The sequence below is a fragment of the Liolophura sinensis genome, chromosome 6 (assembly GCF_032854445.1).
Source record: "Liolophura sinensis isolate JHLJ2023 chromosome 6, CUHK_Ljap_v2, whole genome shotgun sequence".
Taxonomy (NCBI): Eukaryota; Metazoa; Mollusca; class Polyplacophora; order Chitonida; family Chitonidae; genus Liolophura; species Liolophura sinensis.
Genome location: NC_088300.1, coordinates 69,993,342 through 70,014,693, shown reverse-complemented (window position 1 = coordinate 70,014,693; position 21,352 = coordinate 69,993,342). Strand labels below are relative to the sequence as shown.

The 21,352-nt window shown below is 39.6% G+C and overlaps 1 protein-coding gene across 1 annotated transcript in view; it reads right to left on the bottom strand.

The window, feature by feature from the left end:
• Positions 1-21,352, bottom strand: part of LOC135466276 (phosphatidylinositol 4-phosphate 3-kinase C2 domain-containing subunit alpha-like) — a 40,399-nt gene that overhangs the window by 4,965 nt on the left and 14,082 nt on the right. Inside the window, exons 15-34 of the mRNA XM_064743687.1 lie at positions 20,964-21,069; positions 20,143-20,204; positions 19,110-19,190; positions 18,237-18,425; positions 17,224-17,317; positions 16,786-16,880; positions 16,351-16,525; positions 15,630-15,737; positions 15,091-15,183; positions 12,282-12,411; positions 11,544-11,680; positions 10,141-10,310; positions 9,489-9,645; positions 9,058-9,164; positions 8,442-8,567; positions 7,967-8,042; positions 1,502-1,638; positions 928-1,033; positions 479-563; positions 240-349 (exon numbers count right to left, since the gene is read on the bottom strand). Coding sequence (XP_064599757.1) covers positions 240-349; positions 479-563; positions 928-1,033; positions 1,502-1,638; positions 7,967-8,042; positions 8,442-8,567; positions 9,058-9,164; positions 9,489-9,645; positions 10,141-10,310; positions 11,544-11,680; positions 12,282-12,411; positions 15,091-15,183; positions 15,630-15,737; positions 16,351-16,525; positions 16,786-16,880; positions 17,224-17,317; positions 18,237-18,425; positions 19,110-19,190; positions 20,143-20,204; positions 20,964-21,069 — 2,344 coding nt within the window. The remainder of the gene's footprint in view (positions 1-239; positions 350-478; positions 564-927; positions 1,034-1,501; positions 1,639-7,966; positions 8,043-8,441; positions 8,568-9,057; positions 9,165-9,488; positions 9,646-10,140; positions 10,311-11,543; positions 11,681-12,281; positions 12,412-15,090; positions 15,184-15,629; positions 15,738-16,350; positions 16,526-16,785; positions 16,881-17,223; positions 17,318-18,236; positions 18,426-19,109; positions 19,191-20,142; positions 20,205-20,963; positions 21,070-21,352) is intronic.

Sequence of the window (21,352 nt, the reverse complement as noted above, 5' to 3'; positions counted from 1 at the left end):
AGCTCCACGGCTACCTCTTGGCATGTATAAAGACAAAAACTTTTCCATTTGTAAGCAGACTCTGTCCTACACTACATATAGCACATCTGGTACATATCTTACTTCCACATATCTGCAGCATAATGTTTAACAATACTCATTTACACTGTATACACACAAAAATGTGAACTGCTTTTTATGTCACATGATAACATTAGATATCCAAAAAAAACCCTTCAGTCTTTATAGAAAACCCTTACCAAATCCTTTGCATGCATTATCATAACAGAGAGAGCATCCTTCTTGTACTGTAGAGCCACTTTGACCTGTCCCTTCACCTCGCAGCCATCACTGACAGTGGGTGTAACTTCTGGAATTGATACAATAATTAGATTAATTGGATTAAATTTACATATGGCACATGTCAGATTTAAGGATTAAGGATAATATGCTATTGAAATGACATTGTCAAATACATTACTCAAGGGAAACATCTTACCGCCAGTTCTGGGCGCTTCTGTCTGCTCGGATATGTCCTGTTCATCCCTCAACAGAGGGTGGAAAAATGTGTACACAAGATCACTCTGACAAAAAAAAAACAAAACAAAACAAGGTCACTCTATTGTAAATCCAATATTATAAAACAACCACGGATTAACACAATGTAAACAAGAAGTATATCCTCTAGCTTAACGAAACACTTCTTTATTTAACAAGAACAACAGCAATAATGCAAACCTCCTAGAGGTGCTCATTGGAGCTATAAATACATTTATTTATTGATTACACATGTAAATAGTGGAAAAGACAAGAGATACATGTAAGTAACTTTCACTTCAACCTAGGATATACATGTAAAAGTGTCCAGTCCCAAACTGCAAATTAAAATGCAAATAAGCTGCAAAGTTCAATTTGCTGTGAATGTTGTCCCCACCAACTTCTACTTACCCCAGAGATTTCTGGAGCCTTCAACAACAACTCTTTCAGAAACTTCTCAATTTCAGCTTTTCTACTTTCAGCCACAGTCTTCACATGACTCCTCCCCAGTATCAGTCTGCCAGACAAGTAATCATGACACGTAAGCTTCAGTCAATCAACTTGATAACAGTAATTATTGTAATGTTGGGTTTAAAATTGTACCCCAGAATTTTAAAATTATTTGAATGTGGTGGCCAAGTTAATGGGCGGAGGAAACAATGCAGAGTATTGAGAAAACCATTGTCATTTGTCAAGTATTCTTCAGCCTTTTCAACTGTTTCTGGAACCAACATTTTAAACCATTCTGAGAGAACTATGGGGTAGAGAAATAATTTGCACAGTTTTATCAAGGTTTCATCTTTAATGACACAAACAAAATCATTTCACTTTCTTGACAAGAAAAACTATAGGCTACAGTAAATAATTTGCTGTTGTCACCATGAAGAGTGAGGTTAAGTCACTGAAGAACCTGATTCAGGGAGGTAGGTCAATGGCAGACTAAGGTACCCCAAATACTTTAGAGCTTGGTATTATGAGTACCTACCTGGTGGGGAGGACATGCCAGGCTGTCAGGGGGAACTGAGCCACAAGCTTGTCCCTGAACTCCACAAACTCTGAGAACCTGCGGAAGATGAAGGAAGGCACTCGGTGCTGTTCCCTCACCACTTTAATGATGTAAACCTACAAAATTATTGATATCCTCAGGTACATCACTTGATCATAGACAAGGCCAAACACCTGTGATAATTACACTTAGCTTTGCTTATTACAGCAGCCTTGCACAAAACTAGGGGAACAAGAGAAAGTGGAGAAGTACACTGAAGAAGTAGACTGCCAACTGGATTATGCAGTATACAAAGCCTGCATAAGACACACATGGAACAGGACAAAAAGAGACATACTTCACAGAGGTATGTATTCAAAAACAACATGGATAATTCATGGCAAAAGATGTCATATACCGATACACGTTCACCACTTCACCTCATTTTCCACACTTTGTGCAAGTTCGAGAATCCTACACACAGACACAACACAGTTCATTTAAGATCATATATGTATCAGCGTGCCATGTGTGGTGGGTTGGTAGGAAACCAAGCAGTATTTCAGTTAATATGACAACAGCCAGTAAATTATGGTAGGAGGAAGCCAGACAGAGCCTGGAGGGAACCCTCGCTCCTCAAGCTTCAATGACACAGGCATACCCACTTACACCAACGGAAAATGCATTGTGAGCTGGGTTCTACCCTTGGCCTCATTAGTGGGAGACTACAGCAATTGTCATATCATACCAGAGATACACTTGGCCACAGAGGGTCCTGTGTAAGTTTGAGAATCCTACAGTACATACATGCTGTGTCATACCAGAGATATACTTGGCCACAGAGGGTCCTGTGTAAGTTTGAGAATCCTACAGTACATACATGCTGTGTCATACCAGAGATATACTTGGCCACAGAGGGTCCTGTGTAAGTTTGAGAATCCTACAGTACATACATGCTGTGTCATACCAGAGATATACTTGGCCACAGAGGGTCCTGTGTAAGTTTGAGAATCCTACAGTACATACATGCTGTGTCATACCTGAGATATACTTGGCCACAGAGGGTCCTGTGTAAGTTTGAGAATCCTACAGTACATACATGCTGTGTCATACCAGAGATATACTTGGCCACAGAGGGTCCTGTGTAAGTTTGGGAATCCTACAGTACATGTATGCCGTATCATACCAGAGATACACTCGGCCACAGAGGCTCCTGTGTAAGTTTGGGAATCGTACAGTACATGTATGCCGTATCATACCAGAGACAAACTCAGCCACAGAGGGTCCTGTGTAGCTTTGAGAATCCTACATGTATGCAGTATCATACCAGAGATACACTCGGCCACAGAGGGTCCTGTGTAACTTTGAGAATCCTACATGTATGCCGTATCATACCAGAGACACACTCGGCCACAGAGGGTCCTGTGTAAATTTGAGAATCCTACAGTACATGTATGCCGTATCATACCAGATATACACTCGGCCACAGAGGGTCCTGTGTAAGTTTGGGAATCGTACAGTACATGTATGCCGTATCATACCAGAGATACACTCGGCCACAGAGCGCCCTGTGTAACTTTGAGAATCCTACAGTACATGTATGCCATATCATACCAGAGATACACTCGGCCACAGAGGGTCCTGTGTAACTTTGAGAATCCTACAGTACATGTATGCCATATCATACCAGAGATACACTCGGCCACAGAGGGTCCTGTGTAACTTTGAGAATCCTACAGTACATGTGTGCCATATCATACCAGAGATACACTCGGCCACAGAGGGTCCTGTGTAACTTTGAGAATCCTACAGTACATGTATGCCATATCATACCAGAGATACACTCGGCCACAGAGGGTCCTGTGTAACTTTGAGAATCCTACAGTACATGTATGCCGTATCATACCAGAGATACACTCGGCCACAGAGGGTTCTGTGTAACTTTGAGAATCCTACAGTACATGTATACTGTATCATACCAGAGATACACTCGGCCACAGAGGGTCCTGTGTAACTTTGAGAATCCTACATGTATGCAGTATCATACCAGAGAAACACTTGGCCACAGAGCGCCCTGTGTAACTTTGAGAATCCTACAGTACATGTAAGCCGTATAATACCAGAGATACACTCGGCCACAGAGTGTCCTGTGTAACTTTGAGAATCCTACAATACATGTATGCCGTATCATACCAGAGATACACTCGGCCACAGAGTGTCCTGTGTAACTTTGAGAATCCTACAGTACATGTATGCCATATCATACCAGAGACAAACTCGGCCACAGAGCGCCCTGTGTAACTTTGAGAATCCTACATGTATGCAGTATCATACCAGAGATACACTCGGCCACAGAACGCCCTGTGTAACTTTGAGAATCCTACAGTACATGTATGCCGTATAATACCAGAGATACACTCGGCGACAGAGTGTCCTGTGTAAGTTTGAGAATCCTACAATACATGTATGCCGTATCATACCAGAGATACATTCGGCCACAGAGGGTCCTGTGTAAGTTTGAGAATCCTACAGTACATGTATGCCATATCATACCAGAGATACACTCGGCCACAGAGGGTCCTGTGTAACTTTGAGAATCCTACATGTATGCCGTATCATACCAGAGACACACTCGGCCACAGAGGGTCCTGTGTAAATTTGAGAATCCTACAGTACATGTATGCCGTATCATACCAGATATACACTCGGCCACAGAGGGTCCTGTGTAAGTTTGGGAATCGTACAGTACATGTATGCCGTATCATACCAGAGATACACTCGGCCACAGAGCGCCCTGTGTAACTTTGAGAATCCTACAGTACATGTATGCCATATCATACCAGAGATACACTCGGCCACAGAGGGTCCTGTGTAACTTTGAGAATCCTACAGTACATGTATGCCATATCATACCAGAGATACACTCGGCCACAGAGGGTCCTGTGTAACTTTGAGAATCCTACAGTACATGTGTGCCATATCATACCAGAGATACACTCGGCCACAGAGGGTCCTGTGTAACTTTGAGAATCATACAGTACATGTATGCCATATCATACCAGAGATACACTCGGCCACAGAGGGTCCTGTGTAACTTTGAGAATCCTACAGTACATGTATGCCGTATCATACCAGAGATACACTCGGCCACAGAGGGTTCTGTGTAACTTTGAGAATCCTACAGTACATGTATACTGTATCATACCAGAGATACACTCGGCCACAGAGGGTCCTGTGTAACTTTGAGAATCCTACATGTATGCAGTATCATACCAGAGAAACACTTGGCCACAGAGCGCCCTGTGTAACTTTGAGAATCCTACAGTACATGTATGCCGTATAATACCAGAGATACACTCGGCCACAGAGTGTCCTGTGTAACTTTGAGAATCCTACAATACATGTATGCCGTATCATACCAGAGATACACTCGGCCACAGAGGGTTCAGTGTAACTTTGAGAATCCTACAGTACATGTATGCCATATCATACCAGAGACAAACTCGGCCACAGAGCGCCCTGTGTAACTTTGAGAATCCTACATGTATGCAGTATCATACCAGAGATACACTCGGCCACAGAACGCCCTGTGTAACTTTGAGAATCCTACAGTACATGTATGCCGTATAATACCAGAGATACACTCGGCGACAGAGTGTCCTGTGTAACTTTGAGAATCCTACAATACATGTATGCCGTATCATACCAGAGATACACTCGGCCACAGAGGGTCCAGTGTAACTTTGAGAATCCTACAGTACATGTATGCCATATCATACCAGAAATACACTCGGCCACAGAGGGTCCTGTGTAACTTTGAGAATCCTACAGTACATGTATGCCATATCATACCAGAGATACACTCGGCCACAGAGGGTCCTGTGTAACTTTGAGAATCCTACAGTACATGTATGCCATATCATACCAGAGACAAACTCGGCCACAGAGCGCCCTGTGTAACTTTGAGAATCCTACAGTACATGTATGCCGTATAATACCAGGGATACACTCGGCCACAGAGGGTCCTGTGTAACTTTGAGAATCCTACACACAGACACAACACAGTTCATTTAAGATCATATATGTATCAGCGTGCCATGTGTGGTGGGTTGGTAGGAAACCAAGCAGTATTTCAGTTAATATGACAACAGCCAGTAAATTATGGTAGGAGGAAGCCAGACAGAGCCTGGAGGGAACCCTCGCTCCTCAAGCTTCAATGACACAGGCATACCCACTTACACCAACGGAAAATGCATTGTGAGCTGGGTTCTACCCTTGGCCTCATTAGTGGGAGACTACAGCAATTGTCATATCATACCAGAGATACACTTGGCCACAGAGGGTCCTGTGTAAGTTTGAGAATCCTACAGTACATACATGCTGTGTCATACCAGAGATATACTTGGCCACAGAGGGTCCTGTGTAAGTTTGAGAATCCTACAGCACATACATGCTGTGTCATACCAGAGATATACTTGGCCACAGAGGGTCCTGTGTAAGTTTGAGAATCCTACAGTACATACATGCTGTGTCATACCAGAGATATACTTGGCCACAGAGGGTCCTGTGTAAGTTTGAGAATCCTACAGTACATACATGCTGTGTCATACCAGAGATATACTTGGCCACAGAGGGTCATGTGTAAGTTTGGGAATCCTACAGTACATACATGCTGTGTCATACCAGAGATATACTTGGCCACAGAGGGTCCTGTGTAAGTTTGGGAATCCTACAGTACATGTATGCCGTATCATACCAGAGATACACTTGGCCACAGAGGGTCCTGTGTAACTTTGAGAATCCTACAGTACATACATGCTGTGTCATACCAGAGATATACTTGGCCACAGAGGGTCCTGTGTAAGTTTGGGAATCCTACAGTACATGTATGCCGTATCATACCAGAGATACACTCGGCCACAGAGGCTCCTGTGTAAGTTTGGGAATCGTACAGTACATGTATGCCGTATCATACCAGAGACAAACTCGGCCACAGAGGGTCCTGTGTAACTTTGAGAATCCTACATGTATGCAGTATCATACCAGAGATACACTCAGCCACAGAGCGCCCTGTGTAAGTTTGAGAATCCTACAGTACATGTATGCCGTATCATACCAGAGATACACTCGGCCACAGAGCGCCCTGTGTAAGTTTGAGAATCCTAAAGTACATGTATGCCGTATAATACCAGAGATACACTCGGCGACAGAGTGTCCTGTGTAACTTTGAGAATCCTACAGTACATGTATGCTGTATCATACCAGAGATACACTCGGCGAGAGTGTCCTGTGTAACTTTGAGAATCCTACAGTACATGTATGCCATATCATACCAGAGATACACTCGGCCACAGAGGGTCCTGTGTAACTTTGAGAATCCTACATGTATGCCATATCATACCAGAGATACACTCGGCCACAGAGGGTCCTGTGTAACTTTGAGAATCCTGCATGTATGCAGTATCATACCAGAGATACACTCGGCCACAGAGGGTTCTGTGTAACTTTGAGAATCCTACAGTACATGTATGCCGTATCATACCAGAGATACACTCGGCCACAGAGGGTTCTGTGTAACTTTGAGAATCCTACAGCACATGTATACTGTATCATACCAGAGATACACTCGGCCACAGAGGGTCCTGTGTAACTTTGAGAATCCTACAATATATGTATGCCGTATCATACCAGAGATACACTCGGTCATAGAGGGTCCTGTGTAACTTTGAGAATCCTACAGTACATGTATGCCGTATCACACCAGAGATACACTCGGCCACAGAGCGCCCTGTGTAACTTTGAGAATCCTACATGTATGCCGTATCACACCAGAGATACACTCGGCCACAGAGCGCCCTGTATAACTTTGAGAATCCTACAATACATGTATGCCGTATAATACCAGAGATACACTCGGCCACAGAGGGTCCTGTGTAACTTTGAGAATCCTACAGTACATGTATGCCGTATCATACCAGAGATACACTCGGCCACAGAGCGCCCTGTGTAACTTTGAGAATCCTACAATACATGTATGCCGTATAATACCAGAGATACACTCGGCCACAGAGGGTCCTGTGTAACTTTGAGAATCCTACAGTACATACATGCTGTGTCATACCAGAGATACACTCGGCCACAGAGGGTCCTGTGTAACTTTGAGAATCCTACAATACATGTATGCAGTATAATACCAGAGATACACTCGGCCACAGAGGGTTCTGTGTAACTTTGAGAATCCTACAGTACATGTATGCCGTATCACACCAGAGATACACTCGGCCACAGAGTGTCCTGTGTAACTTTGAGAATCCTACAGTACATGTATGCAGTATAATACCAGAGATACACTCGGCCACAGAGCGCCCTGTGTAAGTTTGAGAATCCTACATGTATGCCGTATTATACCAGAGATACACTCAGCAACAAACAAACAATGTACTGCCTATATGTATGTAGACTCACATAATGTTTCTCAGGGACATATCTCTTTTGACAGGCCAAAACCTCCACAGACTTGATCTTTCCATCTATGTTAATACTGCAAACAAAAGACACTGTGATATTATCATAAACTGCCATGGCAAAATAAAACAAAAAAATTTTTTGTACATTTTTGTACACTGTCAATAATTTCTCCTATTCAACATAAGAAAAGATTGGAGAGCACAGGAGGAGCAACAATACACACATTTGATGACCACTGTCAATAGGTAAGGTGCTGTAGAGTTGGCAAATTGAATAGACAACAAGATGAAATTCGGACCACAAAATCCAATTTTGTTGCAAACACAAACCATAGTATTACTTTTCCTGCAGTAAAACTTTTCCCTTTACTAGATCATCATACTTCATTTGCATTTTGTCCACTTAGAAATTGCAGAATATGTTATTTTCTATATGATGCGACAAAGAAAATTTTTGAAAAATAGCAACTCACCTGTAGGTCTTAGGTACAAAAGAAAGCAACGCTCCCTCATTATGACTAGAGAACTTGAGCTGAGCCAGATTATGGATGAAGAAGTTAAACTGGGTGAAGACAGACTTGAGGCTTTCATCGATCATCCTGTCACAGACAGATAACAATATATCATTTATTTTATTGGTTATTTATTTATTTCAAGAAACTGAAAGAAACAAAAGCTACCAAGGTCCACGTACACATGTCTCCTGACATGAAGCTGTGGCTAAAAACAGTGTCACATTGAGCATATGACCTCACTGGTCAATGGTCACTGACTGTTGAAAATGAACTTCGTTCTCTGTTTACCAAATGATTGAAAAAGTAAAATCACAAGACAGAAGCAGTAAAGAACTTTGTAGAGTGTGTATTTAAAGCTTCACTTGCAAATACAATTCCATCCATGTGACATTCATGGGGATGTTTACTATGCAAAAAGACAATGAATTGGTCTTTCAGTTAGAAAACATATGAATAGTTGGTTAATGACTTTTCAACAATAAAAATATGTTTAAATATGTATTTGATTTAATGATCAAAGAATCAAACACTAGCAGAATCTTATCACACACATGGAGACATGGTGATGAGTTACCTGGTGAAGAAAGCTGTGGCTTCAGCATTACTCTGTCCAGGTAAGAGAGCAGTCTGCACATAGGCTGCTGCATTCTCTGACATACCAGGTATGCCGGACTTGGACATCTGCAATATCACACAAAACCTGTATGCATAAAACTCAACATCTGAATGACAAATCCGCTCTTTACAGAATACCAGAGACAATGTAATAATTCTCTCTCTGCTTATTTATTATCAACAATGTGACTTTTGTGCCTGATAAGAAAAATAAATTGCAACAAACTAATGATAAATGCAGATATGAGTTTGCAGAATAATCTTATATCATCCTCAGAGAAATGGTACACTCCATTACTGTCTTGTTCACCGATTACATCAAAGTAAAATCAAATGACATGGCAAAACACTGCTTGACATTCAACAGACTGCAACGCCTCTACTCCTTACCAGTGTGAAGAGACTAAGGAAAATGTTAGCATTTTTCCTCAGAATGCTGAAGGCTTGGCAGCACAAATCCACAAACTGCTGGAAGCGACTGCTCTGTCTTTCTCCCCCATTTATCACATACGCCATGTCAGATGTCAAGACAAATGGTACACGGTCACTGTGAACAGAGAAAAAAACATCACACATCTGACAATTCCATCTTAAAATGTTGCTTCATTGTATCTGTATTACTTCTAAGGGCTGAAACACTTTGGCTAACATACATGGGTACTTGATCACTTAATCATATCTGATAAGTGTTTTACACAGAGTGGTCTGGCTTATCAATAAAAGAAATGAAGGAAATGAAAATTGAAATGAACTCCATGACAGGCCTCTTGACTAACTGTCAAAGACCAAACTTTCTGAGGCTGAACACACAGTGTTTGAGTTAAGCCATTATGACAACACAGTTATGTCTTACAGATGAAAAATGAATCCAGAAACATTCTAAAATGATCATTTCAATTTTGGCAAATCTACCTTTCACTTGTCCTTAACTTTCTTCACTTTTATTTGTAAGTTTTGTTCCTTCTAAGATTAAAATTGAAAACAGGGATAAAAGAAATTTTTCTGCGAATCTCTTTCTATTTATTCCAGAATAAAAAGTTACCGCTTGAATGTGCCAAACATTTGTGAATCTCCCAGGAATTTGCCGAAGTCAATGTGGAACATGTGACCCGACTGCTTGAGCATGATGTTGTCATTGTGTCTATCACAGATCCCCAGGACATAGGTGGCCACACAGTACCCCGCACATGACCGCATGAAGTTATCCACAGCCTGGTGGACAGATAATGTATATATATATATATCTTACTACAATAAGACATCAACAAGTCGTGTAGATAGCATTCTACACAGTAACAAATGTCATTATGTGAGACTAATGGGAGACAAACCTATGCATAAGCTATTAAGCAAAGCACAAAACATCTTTTATCATAAACTTAACATAATATCATTTTTGGACATGTACTAAAGATATTTAATAAAATTTTACAACATTATCAACAGAAAAAATAGCCAATGATTTCTTCACTTGGGATGTCCTTTCCACGATAGTTTTCCATGAAATGTTACCTCAACTACATGTGCATATGCCTGCGTAGTAAATACAGTAGCTGCATTTGAATACTGGTCCTATTGTTGCCCGGGAGTGTTTTATTTTGCGCGTTGCCCAGTTTCTCTGAACCACAGCCATGATAAGCGGGGTATGAGGGTGCTATACACCACTTATCCCTCCTGGTTTTAAATACATGTAATTTCAGATCATACCAATGTGACTTGAATTCCATGCTTTGAGTGATGTACTCCCCAGGGCAATGCAACATGTACAGAGAGAGCTTAAATTATTAAATCAAACATTATTCCTTCTCGTTTTACACAGAACAGACATACATCTTTCCCACCACAAGAACTGAAAAATTGCATATTACCCTACAGCCTGGATGTAGAATCAACACGTTTAAGCGTTTCCTAATGCCACATATCTAAATATTGATATCTCAAAATAATCCTGATAAAAAAGCAAATACAAACAATGTATATAAATCCATGAGTGTTTAGAATTGACCTAATTATATAGTAAATATGTCCTGATATTTGTGATAAGTTATAATGTAGAACAGCCCACTTTCCATCTAGGGCACCCCATTTGATGGTTTTTGGTAAAGATCACTGAGCTAAAAACATGTTATTGACGTGAAAAGTAATTAACTGATTTCACACAGATATTTGTCCGAACATTCCAAAATGTTTGTCTAGGGATACAAAAGCTGGTTCTGTGTCTTAGTCTGGGTCGTTAGGTTAACAATTTAGAAAAACTCTGTATGTTCTAGCCAATGTCATTGTCTAATAAGACAATAAAAAGACAAATTTTTAAGGACTTAATTAGTTTATAGTGTTGGTACGGATATCTGTATATACATCTGATATCCGTACCTGTTGTTGTCCTGAAACAGCTGGAGTCCCTATGTACAGTTTTCACAGTACCCACTAAACAAGACAACTGACCTTCTGGTAGTCCAGTTCTGTGATGTTATGTTTTTGTAACCACTCCCTCAGCGGCCGATCCTTAAATGAGCCTGTCAGTCCATAAGAAGCCTGGATCTTCCTTATTGTCTCAGACTCTGTTACCAACTCTACCATTCCTAACAGAATATGGGTAAATGGACATTAAAACTTTTGAACTCATAGATCATAGCATTTATATTATTTAAACAGAGTACTGTGGTAATATGGGAGATTCAATGTTATGACATCATGGTGACATTAATCCTTTTACTGAGACATTTACAGCACAGCAAGGCAACACAGCACATTTTAATAAGGGCAGGAATTTATACATGTAATAACAAAAATTATTCACGAAGGATAACTTTTGATTTCCTAAATTACATGTACCTTGCAAATCATCTAAAATAAATATTTCAGGAAATGAAATAATTATGGATACAATTAATTATTGGACATATCCACAAATGATAAAATACACTTATTGGTCCCACTACACCGCAAAGCAATAACGTAACTGAAGGGCTGAAACTGAGTAAAATGGGAGCAAAACAGGAGAAAAAAGTTGATGTATAAAGAAGTTGTCAATTTGACCTAATGAAGGCATAGACTGGTAACACTAAATGAAAAGGGGGAAATAGGGATATAAACTTGTACTGACCAGTCTACTAGCTGTAACAGTCTTGTCTATGGTCACAGTTTCATAGATTTTATTGTGCTCATGTTTTACCAACTCACCCCTCTTTGGTCCAGTTGACAGAACGGAAAATGTGATCATTTTTAAGTCCAGTCCTTCCTTGAGCCACAGATGATCCATGATACGGATAAGCTGGAGAGTAAGCATGTCCTGTCGGAGATCATCCCCTACCTACAGACACACAGACAAACGGACAGACAGAGTGAGATTTGTAGTCACATACAACCATCAGTGGGAAGGGGTGCTAAATTTTCTCCCATCAATATGATGACTGCCATTGTACTAGTGAAATATTCTTGAGTACAGCATAAAACATTCATCAAATAAAAAAAAACAAAATAAATACACAGTCATGAGGTTTCTCTTATTAAATTGGTCAGTCTGTATGTCCATGAGATGATAACTTCCCTCAGGTAGGAGGTACATGTATACATGCTTCCCTCAGGTAGGAGGTACATGTATACATGCTTCCCTCAGGCAGGAGGTACATGCATGCATACTTCCCTCAGGCAGGAGGTACACGTATACATACTTCCCTCAGGTAGTAGGTACATGTATACATACTTCCCTCAGGTAGGAGGTACATGTATATATACTTCCCTCAGGTAGGAGGTACATGTATACATACTTCCCTCAGGTAGGAGGTACATGTATATATACTTCCCTCAGGCAGGAGGTACATGTATACATACTTCCCTCAGGTAGGAGGTACATGTATATATACTTCCCTCAGGCAGGAGGTACATGTATACATACTTCCCTCAGGTAGGAGGTACATGTATATATACTTCCCTCAGGTAGGAGGTACATGTATACATACTTCCCTCAGGTAGGAGGTACATGTATATATACTTCCCTCAGGCAGGAGGTACATGTATACATACTTCCCTCAGGTAGGAGGTACATGTATACATACTTCCCTCAGGTAGGAGGTACATGTATATATACTTCCCTCAGGTAGGAGGTACATGTATACATACTTCCCTCAGGTAGGAGGTACATGTATACATACTTCCCTCAGGCAGGAGGTACATGTATGCATACTTCCCTCAGGTAGGAGGTACATGTATACATACTTCCCTCAGGCAGGAGGTACATGTATATATACTTCCCTCAGGCAGAAGGTACATGTATACATACTTCCCTCAGGTAGGAGGTACATGAATACATACTTCTCTCAGGCAGGAGGCATGTGTACATATATGCTTGGCAAAGTGCCTTATAAAGTTTTATATAAAAGTGGTTAGCTTAAAAGGTTAGAGTAGTTCTCAAGTCAATATAAACATGATAAAGATGTACGATACCAAATATGTCACACCAACCTTAAACATGGTATACATGTACGATACCAGATATGTCACCCCAACCTTAAACATGGTATAGATGTACGATACCAAATATGTCACACCAACATTAAACATGGTATAAATGTACAATACCAGATATGCCACATCAACCTTAAACATGGTATAGATGTACAATACCAGATATGTCACCACCACCTTAAACATGGTATACATGTACGATACCAGATATGTCACACCAACCTTAAACATGGTATAGATGTACAATACCAAATATGTCACACCAACATTAAACATGGTATAGATGTACAATACCAGATATGTCACACCAACCATAAACATGGTATAGATGTACAATACCAAATATGTCACACCAACCTTAAACATGGTATACATGTACGATACCAGATATGTCACCCCAACCTTAAACATGGTATAGATGTACGATACCAGATATGTCACCACCACCTTAAACATGGTATACATGTACAATACCAGATATGTCACACCCACCTTAAACATGGTATACATGTACGATACCAGATATGTCACCCCAACCTTAAACGTGGTATAGATGTACAATACCAAATATGTCACCACCACCTTAAACATGGTATACATGTACAATACCAGATATGTCACACCCACCTTAAACATGGTATACATGTACGATACCAGATATGTCACCCCAACCTTAAACATGGTATAGATGTACGATACCAGATATGTCACACCCACCTTAAACATGGTATACATGTACGATACCAGATATGTCACACCCACCTTAAATATGGTATACATGTACGATACCAGATTTGTCACCCCAACCTTAAACATGGTATAGATGTACAATACCAAATATGTCACCACCACCTTAAACATGGTATAAATGTACAATACCAGATATGTCACACCCACCTTAAACATGGTATACATGAACGATACCAGATATGTCACACCCACCTTAAACATGGTATACATGTACGATACCAGATATGTCACCACCACCTTAAATATGGTATACATGTACAATACCAGATATGTCACACCCACCTTAAACATGGTATACATGTACAATACCAGATATGCCACACCCACCTTAAACATGGTATACATGTACAATACCAGATATGTCACACCCACCTTAAACATGGTACAGATGTACAATACCAGATATGTCACATCCACCTTAAACATGGTATACAGGTACAATACCAGATATGTCACACCCACCTTAAACATGGTATACATGTACGATACCAGATATGTCACCCCCACCTTAAACATAATATAGATGTACGATACCAGATGTCACCACCACCTTAAACATGGTATACATGTACAATACCAGATATGTCACACCCACCTTAAACATGGTATAGATGTACAATACCAGATATGTCACACCCACCTTAAACATGGTATACATGTACAATACCATATATGTCACACCCACCTTAAACATGGTATACATGTACGATACCAGATATGTCACACCCACCTTAAACATGGTATAGATGTAGGATACCAGATATGTCACACCCACCTTAAACATGGTATAGATTGGTTCAGCGTAAAAGTTCTGATTCTTGAAGACCAGCTTCAACGGAAATGCATTTGAGGTGAAGTACGAACAGGACTGTAACAGACAGAACATGATAAAATCAGAACTATATGACCGCCTTTCATACCTACAAACAAGTATACGCTTGTATCAAGATGATCAGTTTGTAGCCACAGCTTTGGGGAAATCCTTCCACATAAAGAAGGGGAAGTGAGAGTGGCAGCATGTTTAAGATGCTTGTCTCAATTACGTGGGCTACATTCTGGTTAAATCTCTTACAGGCACTTTGTGAAATTCTCTGCCTCCAGTGCTCTTAGACCTTGGTGGCACCAAGTTGTTGACAGTGCTTGTACAGCTGTATACTAAAATGGACCTGTAGGTACTAGGCTAGAAACCAGTTACTTTCTGCATATATGCTATATCCGTTATAAGCAAATCCACATTAGACAGCTCGAATGAAGAGGTGTGATAGTGGCCCAAATGAGCAAAGAACTATTATAAACTGTAATGACTTGACCAACCTTCAGGTCAATCCCAGTGACCTCCATGCTGCAGTTGAGCGGCAGTAGTATACCCTTCTTCTGCTCAAACAACTCATACACTAACTGCAACTCTCTTCTTAGCGTGCTCTGAAAGAAAAAAATATCACATACATATGAGTCATCAAGACTAATAAACATCTTCAGTAGGTTAGAAGTTACAATCCATTCACACTCAAATATGCACTTAACACAATCATCTCAAGTACTCCATGTAATCTGTGAATTCTAGGATTCTCTTCTATGAATCAGTCTTTGCAAATTGCCAACCCACCAGCCAAAGGTTACATGTATATGCACCTCCTCTTTATAGGAAAGATTCTGTAACTCGGTTTCACTATCAAATATTAAGATTACCAATATTTGTTACTGTTTTAGTTAAAGTAACACCTCTGCATGGACACTTTTAGAAAAAATTATACCCGTGAAATCACTCTCTGAAGAAAGTCAAATTTGTTTCAGCTCCCTGAAAAAGGTGAAAACTACAGAATACACTTTTATAATAGTGGTTCACACAGAAACAACAAGTCTCTAATAAATGTGTCTGAAACTTAAAGGCACCTATGTATTCAAATTAATTTTGCTTTACTTTGAGAATTAGTTTCTTTGAGAGCAAAAAAAAAAAACAAACAACAGCTGATAAAATACTGTTGTAAAGAAGCAAAACACAGCAGGCGTTTTTGCTTGCTCTTGCACCCTTCACCTCTTTATCTCGCCCCATTTTGACTTTCTCAGCTGTGGTGCCCAGCAATTTCATCAACTCCTCTTGTTTACGGAACTCTTTCCTCAGGGCTTGTCCAGATACGCTCATCACAGCTCCAAACATCAGCTGGTATCGCTGACGGTATATCGAGTCTTGAGCAGCTTCCTTCAACAGCCTGTAGGGAGAGAGACAGAGACATTGCTTTCAGAGTTGTCCTCAACAACAACCGGTGCAGAGACACAACTGACAAGTATACTGTGATGTCAAAACATCATGCATATCAGCGGTCTCTTCAACTGTTGAATATTGGCTATGCGGTATATTTTTGATCTCATGGAGTGTTGCTGATTCAGAACAGAACCACATAACATGTATGGAAACCTATCTGTAATGAGACCATATTACCTCACTGACATTACGTTCAAAAGTACTCACCAGAAAAGTTTATGGGCAAATCTGATGCTGTTACAGGCTCGCTCTAACAACATTTCAGCCAGGGGTGACACATGATAACTCTCAAACTTCAGTGCCTGAAAAGTGGAGGAAAGTTCTTATAGTATGTACAAAGGACTTTGATCTACTTCATAAGATCATACTGACACATTTCGCAATGTACACCTTGATCAAATTCATGAAATGAGTGCCAACGCATTTATAGAGCTATTCTGCTATTTTAATCCATCAGTTTATGCTGTGTTAATTTTTGAGCCATGCTTCTGCTGTCACACATCAGTTAGAGTAAACAACTCTATAAAACTATATATTAAGGAGTTTTCAGATGTCTAAACTTACAGAGTATTTTCTGCAGATCTTAGTTTTCGGCTGATCCTGAATTTCCTTAGTTTAGTCTTTTTCTCTGATAAAACCACTCACCTGAACCAGCTGAGGAAGGTAATTTAACATCTCATCCATGTCCAGATTGCGGAGACAGATCACGGCAAACTCTCGCACTCGGTGGTCTGCAAATCTACGATGAGAAGTCCACAATATTCACTCTTCAGTGACAAGTTGTGCCATATAGCACACAGTACATAACAACATGTAGTTCATAAAGCTGTTCAGGGAAACTGTTTACTGAAAACAACATTTCACTAATGGTAATTTTACGTGTGGACAACTATGTTTTTGCTTGTGCGCTTGTGTAACTGAAACCCACTCAATGTCATAATCATGTCTTGGTTGAACAAGTAATATCTTCTTTTGTTATCCATGCCCCATATCCTTTTGAGCTGTCAGAATAATAGCTTTATCAAAAAAAGCTATATCAAAAAAGGCAATATTTGTTTTTTTTTTTTTTTTAAATATGGATGATCTGAACCTTTAACTTTGTCTGTAACTCCTCTTGGAGAAGCCCCAGACCCAGTTTTCAATAAAACAAAAAAGCTTGGAAAACTGTTTTGTGGCAGACTTATGGACAGATGGACTGACAGATGGTGCATTAACCTATATTCTAAACGCTCTCACCCCCGGGTAGCAGACTTACAATAGTTCAAGTAGTCTCCTTTCTCTTGTCTAAAACCCATTTTCTCTATTTCACCGGACATTTAGCATTTTCAGATTACATTTTGCTTGATTCTGATTGATTCATCCATCTTATTGGGTTACACTTCAGAGTTTTTTGTGAAGTTTGACTAATTTCCTATCAGAAAAACTGAAGTGCTGGCATCAAACGTATAATTAAGTGCTTCTGAAAGTTTACTGGACATACCAATCTTTATGTGAAATCCAGTGATTATCCCCCTTTGTTGGTCAGTTCCAGTCCATGTACCAAAACTCACTGACACAATTTCAGACAGTTTGACACTGCAGAAATGACAGCATCAAACAGTGTAACCTTTGCAGTATCACACAACTTAGAAGTTACAGTATCAGGCTGTGTGACTTACTGTGGCATGAGGAGCTCAAGGGCGTCGGTAGGGCTTGGGGTCTGCCACTGCCTCAGCAGGATGTAGATGTCAGCCAGACATGCCCAGTCCCAGCCGTGAGCGGACTGCAGCACCTTGGGCAGGAAGGCTGGGTTTTCCAGCAGGTAATGTCTGCGATGCCACAACAACTCACGCTCATCAGCTGTCAACCTAAAACAAGGGAGACAACCATTAAGAAAAGAATACAACAAACACATTGTTTTTATTTCTGAATATTGAGTTTAGGATGTGTTCCAATATATAAAAGTACAAAAATCTTCTCAGCCCTGTACTTGGACATAAATGGGTTTAACGTAATCTTTCTAATGTCCTAGCAGTCAGTACACAAATTTAGTGCTTTCCAGTCAAGTGTCAATGTGTGCTGATATAAACAGAGACAGCCGTCAAAAATGTTTAGGAATTGACTCTACTAATCGAAGTTCAATATTGATGTCTTTTCAAATCAATGGAATAGGCATAAAACAGAGTAAGTAAGAAATGTAAAAAATGCTCCAAAAATGAAAAACAAAATTTTTTTTACTTCTCACATAACTATAATACAGTTACTTTTCATGAATAATTAAAGAATTGCCTTCAGTTTATTTAATGCCTTAACCAAATTTCATCAAGTACTTGTGGTTGATACCAGAATTGAATCACTGCAGGTTGCTGTTTAAGACAGAGGAGGGAAAGCCTGATAAGAAAGCCATTTGTCTAGTGAGAAAGTCCAGGGAGTGAATAAGCCAAAGTTAAAACTGAGATATAAAAAGAGCACTCGAACAAACGATTATGGCTTTACGTTGCCCTGGCTGTATTTCAGCCATACAAAAGAGCTTTAAAAGAAAAGCTACTTACGGTGTTATACAGTCCTTATGCAATACTGCCTTCAGTTCCTCTTGGTCATCAGTTGGAAGACTAGAGAAAGGTTTTTGTATTCTGTGGAAAACAAAACATAAAACATAGGTTTAGTAAGCAATTCATACATATCAATATCTGTCAATAACAAAGATTATGTTTCTACGCCAAATGAAGAAAATTATCCCCCGGAATTCATTTCAGGGGTATTTTTATACCTGTTTTATACCTCTATAGTATGCATATTTTCCATCACCGGTTGGATTTTTTCAGAAATTATGTCATTGTTGATCTTGCTCAGAACTCCGATAACACCAGCCGAAGCGCCCCTACCCTGGTTAACCATGTCGCTACAGCGTTGACAAGGTGACATGTACACAAGATGCTGCATGACTTCTGCCGGCCAGCTTAGCGCCCCCTCTGCACCCCTACACGCATCCCCCATTCAGTCTGTTCCCCACATCTCTGACCCCATTCGGACAGACCCATTCAATCTGTCCTCCACAGAGTTCTTTTTAAACAGGGACCATCGCTGATGTCACTGCTGCAAGCTACTTAACTTCCTGACTGATCGCTGGGGCTTTAAGAAAACTATACTTTGAAGCCATTTTGACCCTCCAAAGCTAAAGTTAAAAAATTTGTTTGTTGTGTTACATGTTATTACACATGATAATATGCACATTAAGGAAGAAAACCAAAGTGTTTCATGTGTCCTTTAATACTGATACAAAACAGCTAACTCATCTTTACCAAGCCTCTAATTCAGTCAATGCATCAATATCTATTTTACTGTAATACCGATACACTGTTTACTGAAAAAAAAAAAAACTTTACCAGACCTCTACTTCACTGTAGAAGAGTCAGGTTTCATAAAATATGGAAATAACTTAAATAATAATAAAAAAGAAAAAACAAACAAACAACAAAACGACAACACACATGCATTAAGACATCATACACCGTACCTTTAAAATACTATTTTCTTTCATCATGGGATGAAAATAGCAGATAATAAAAAAAACTCAAAACGTACTTGACTTCTGACTCCACAGCTTCAGGGTATATGATGTGTTTGCCCAGCTGAGGGAGATTAACCTGTAACAGATGAGCACATGCGATTTGGTCACCTTCCACCTGTAGGGCTCAGTTCACTACTCATAGTGGTAAAAGGACTTTTCTGTTGTAATTTTGTAATCACAATTGGAAATTCAATAAAGTCATTTCTTTTTTTCAAAAGTCAAAGATTTTTTTTTCCTTTTGCAAAAAAAATTAGAATTTCTCAGTTTGTAGAAATTTAAAACAATTTAAAGAGATCTAATAGGTAGCAGTATGGTTGACAGAAAACTCAGTATCATGAACGAAGTGAATAAAACAACACATCTTTGCATAGTTTTCATTCCCTTACATGTGATATCTGGCCTAAATTATATGCACTTTTCACATTTTTACTGAATTAGATTGAATGATTTTGATTTATTTCATGGATTTGTGTTTAACAATATACTCAAAACAGGCTTCCCACCCATAAAACAAAATATTTTTTAAGGTCTTTCTCACATCTAATGTCCTATAATTTCAGGACTTTCAAGGATCAATCAGTTTAAGTTCAACCCTTCATGTAGTCTTTAATGGATACTATTTTGGTTACTTATTTGGCAGCTCATTTAGTACTTAATATTTTAGAATATAGTATTTTAGAACATAATATTGACCATTGAAAAAAATAGTATTTTCGAGGACTTCCCTAATGAACTCTTTTTCAAAAACTAAAGTACTTTCAAAGACCAATGAAAACCTTGTCAATAAAAAAGTATCAAGAATTAATAAATACATGTGCATCCAAGACAATCTCACCTGTAGCAGAACAGAGTCAGGTAGCAGAGAGATCAGAGATGGTCCCAGGGGATCTGCCTCACGACCTGGCCTTAAGATCATCATCTGTTGGCCCTGTACAAGGTGGCTGAAAGGTAAAACCACACAACAACAAACCTTCAGGTCAGAACACTTCAGTTCACATTCATTCACTTTAAACTTTCAACCAACACAAAGGTAAAACTGAATATTAACACAGAACACCTCTTTCAAACAGTGAAACTATTTTATGTGGATGGCAATTTTCATGTGAAGGATAATAAGCACCATAACCAAGAACAGAGTTAACATTAAAGCAGTGCGCAACAGGAAAACAGTGTCTTGTTTCATCAATTCTTGGTCTGACAGAAATGCATAAATTTTAGAAACCC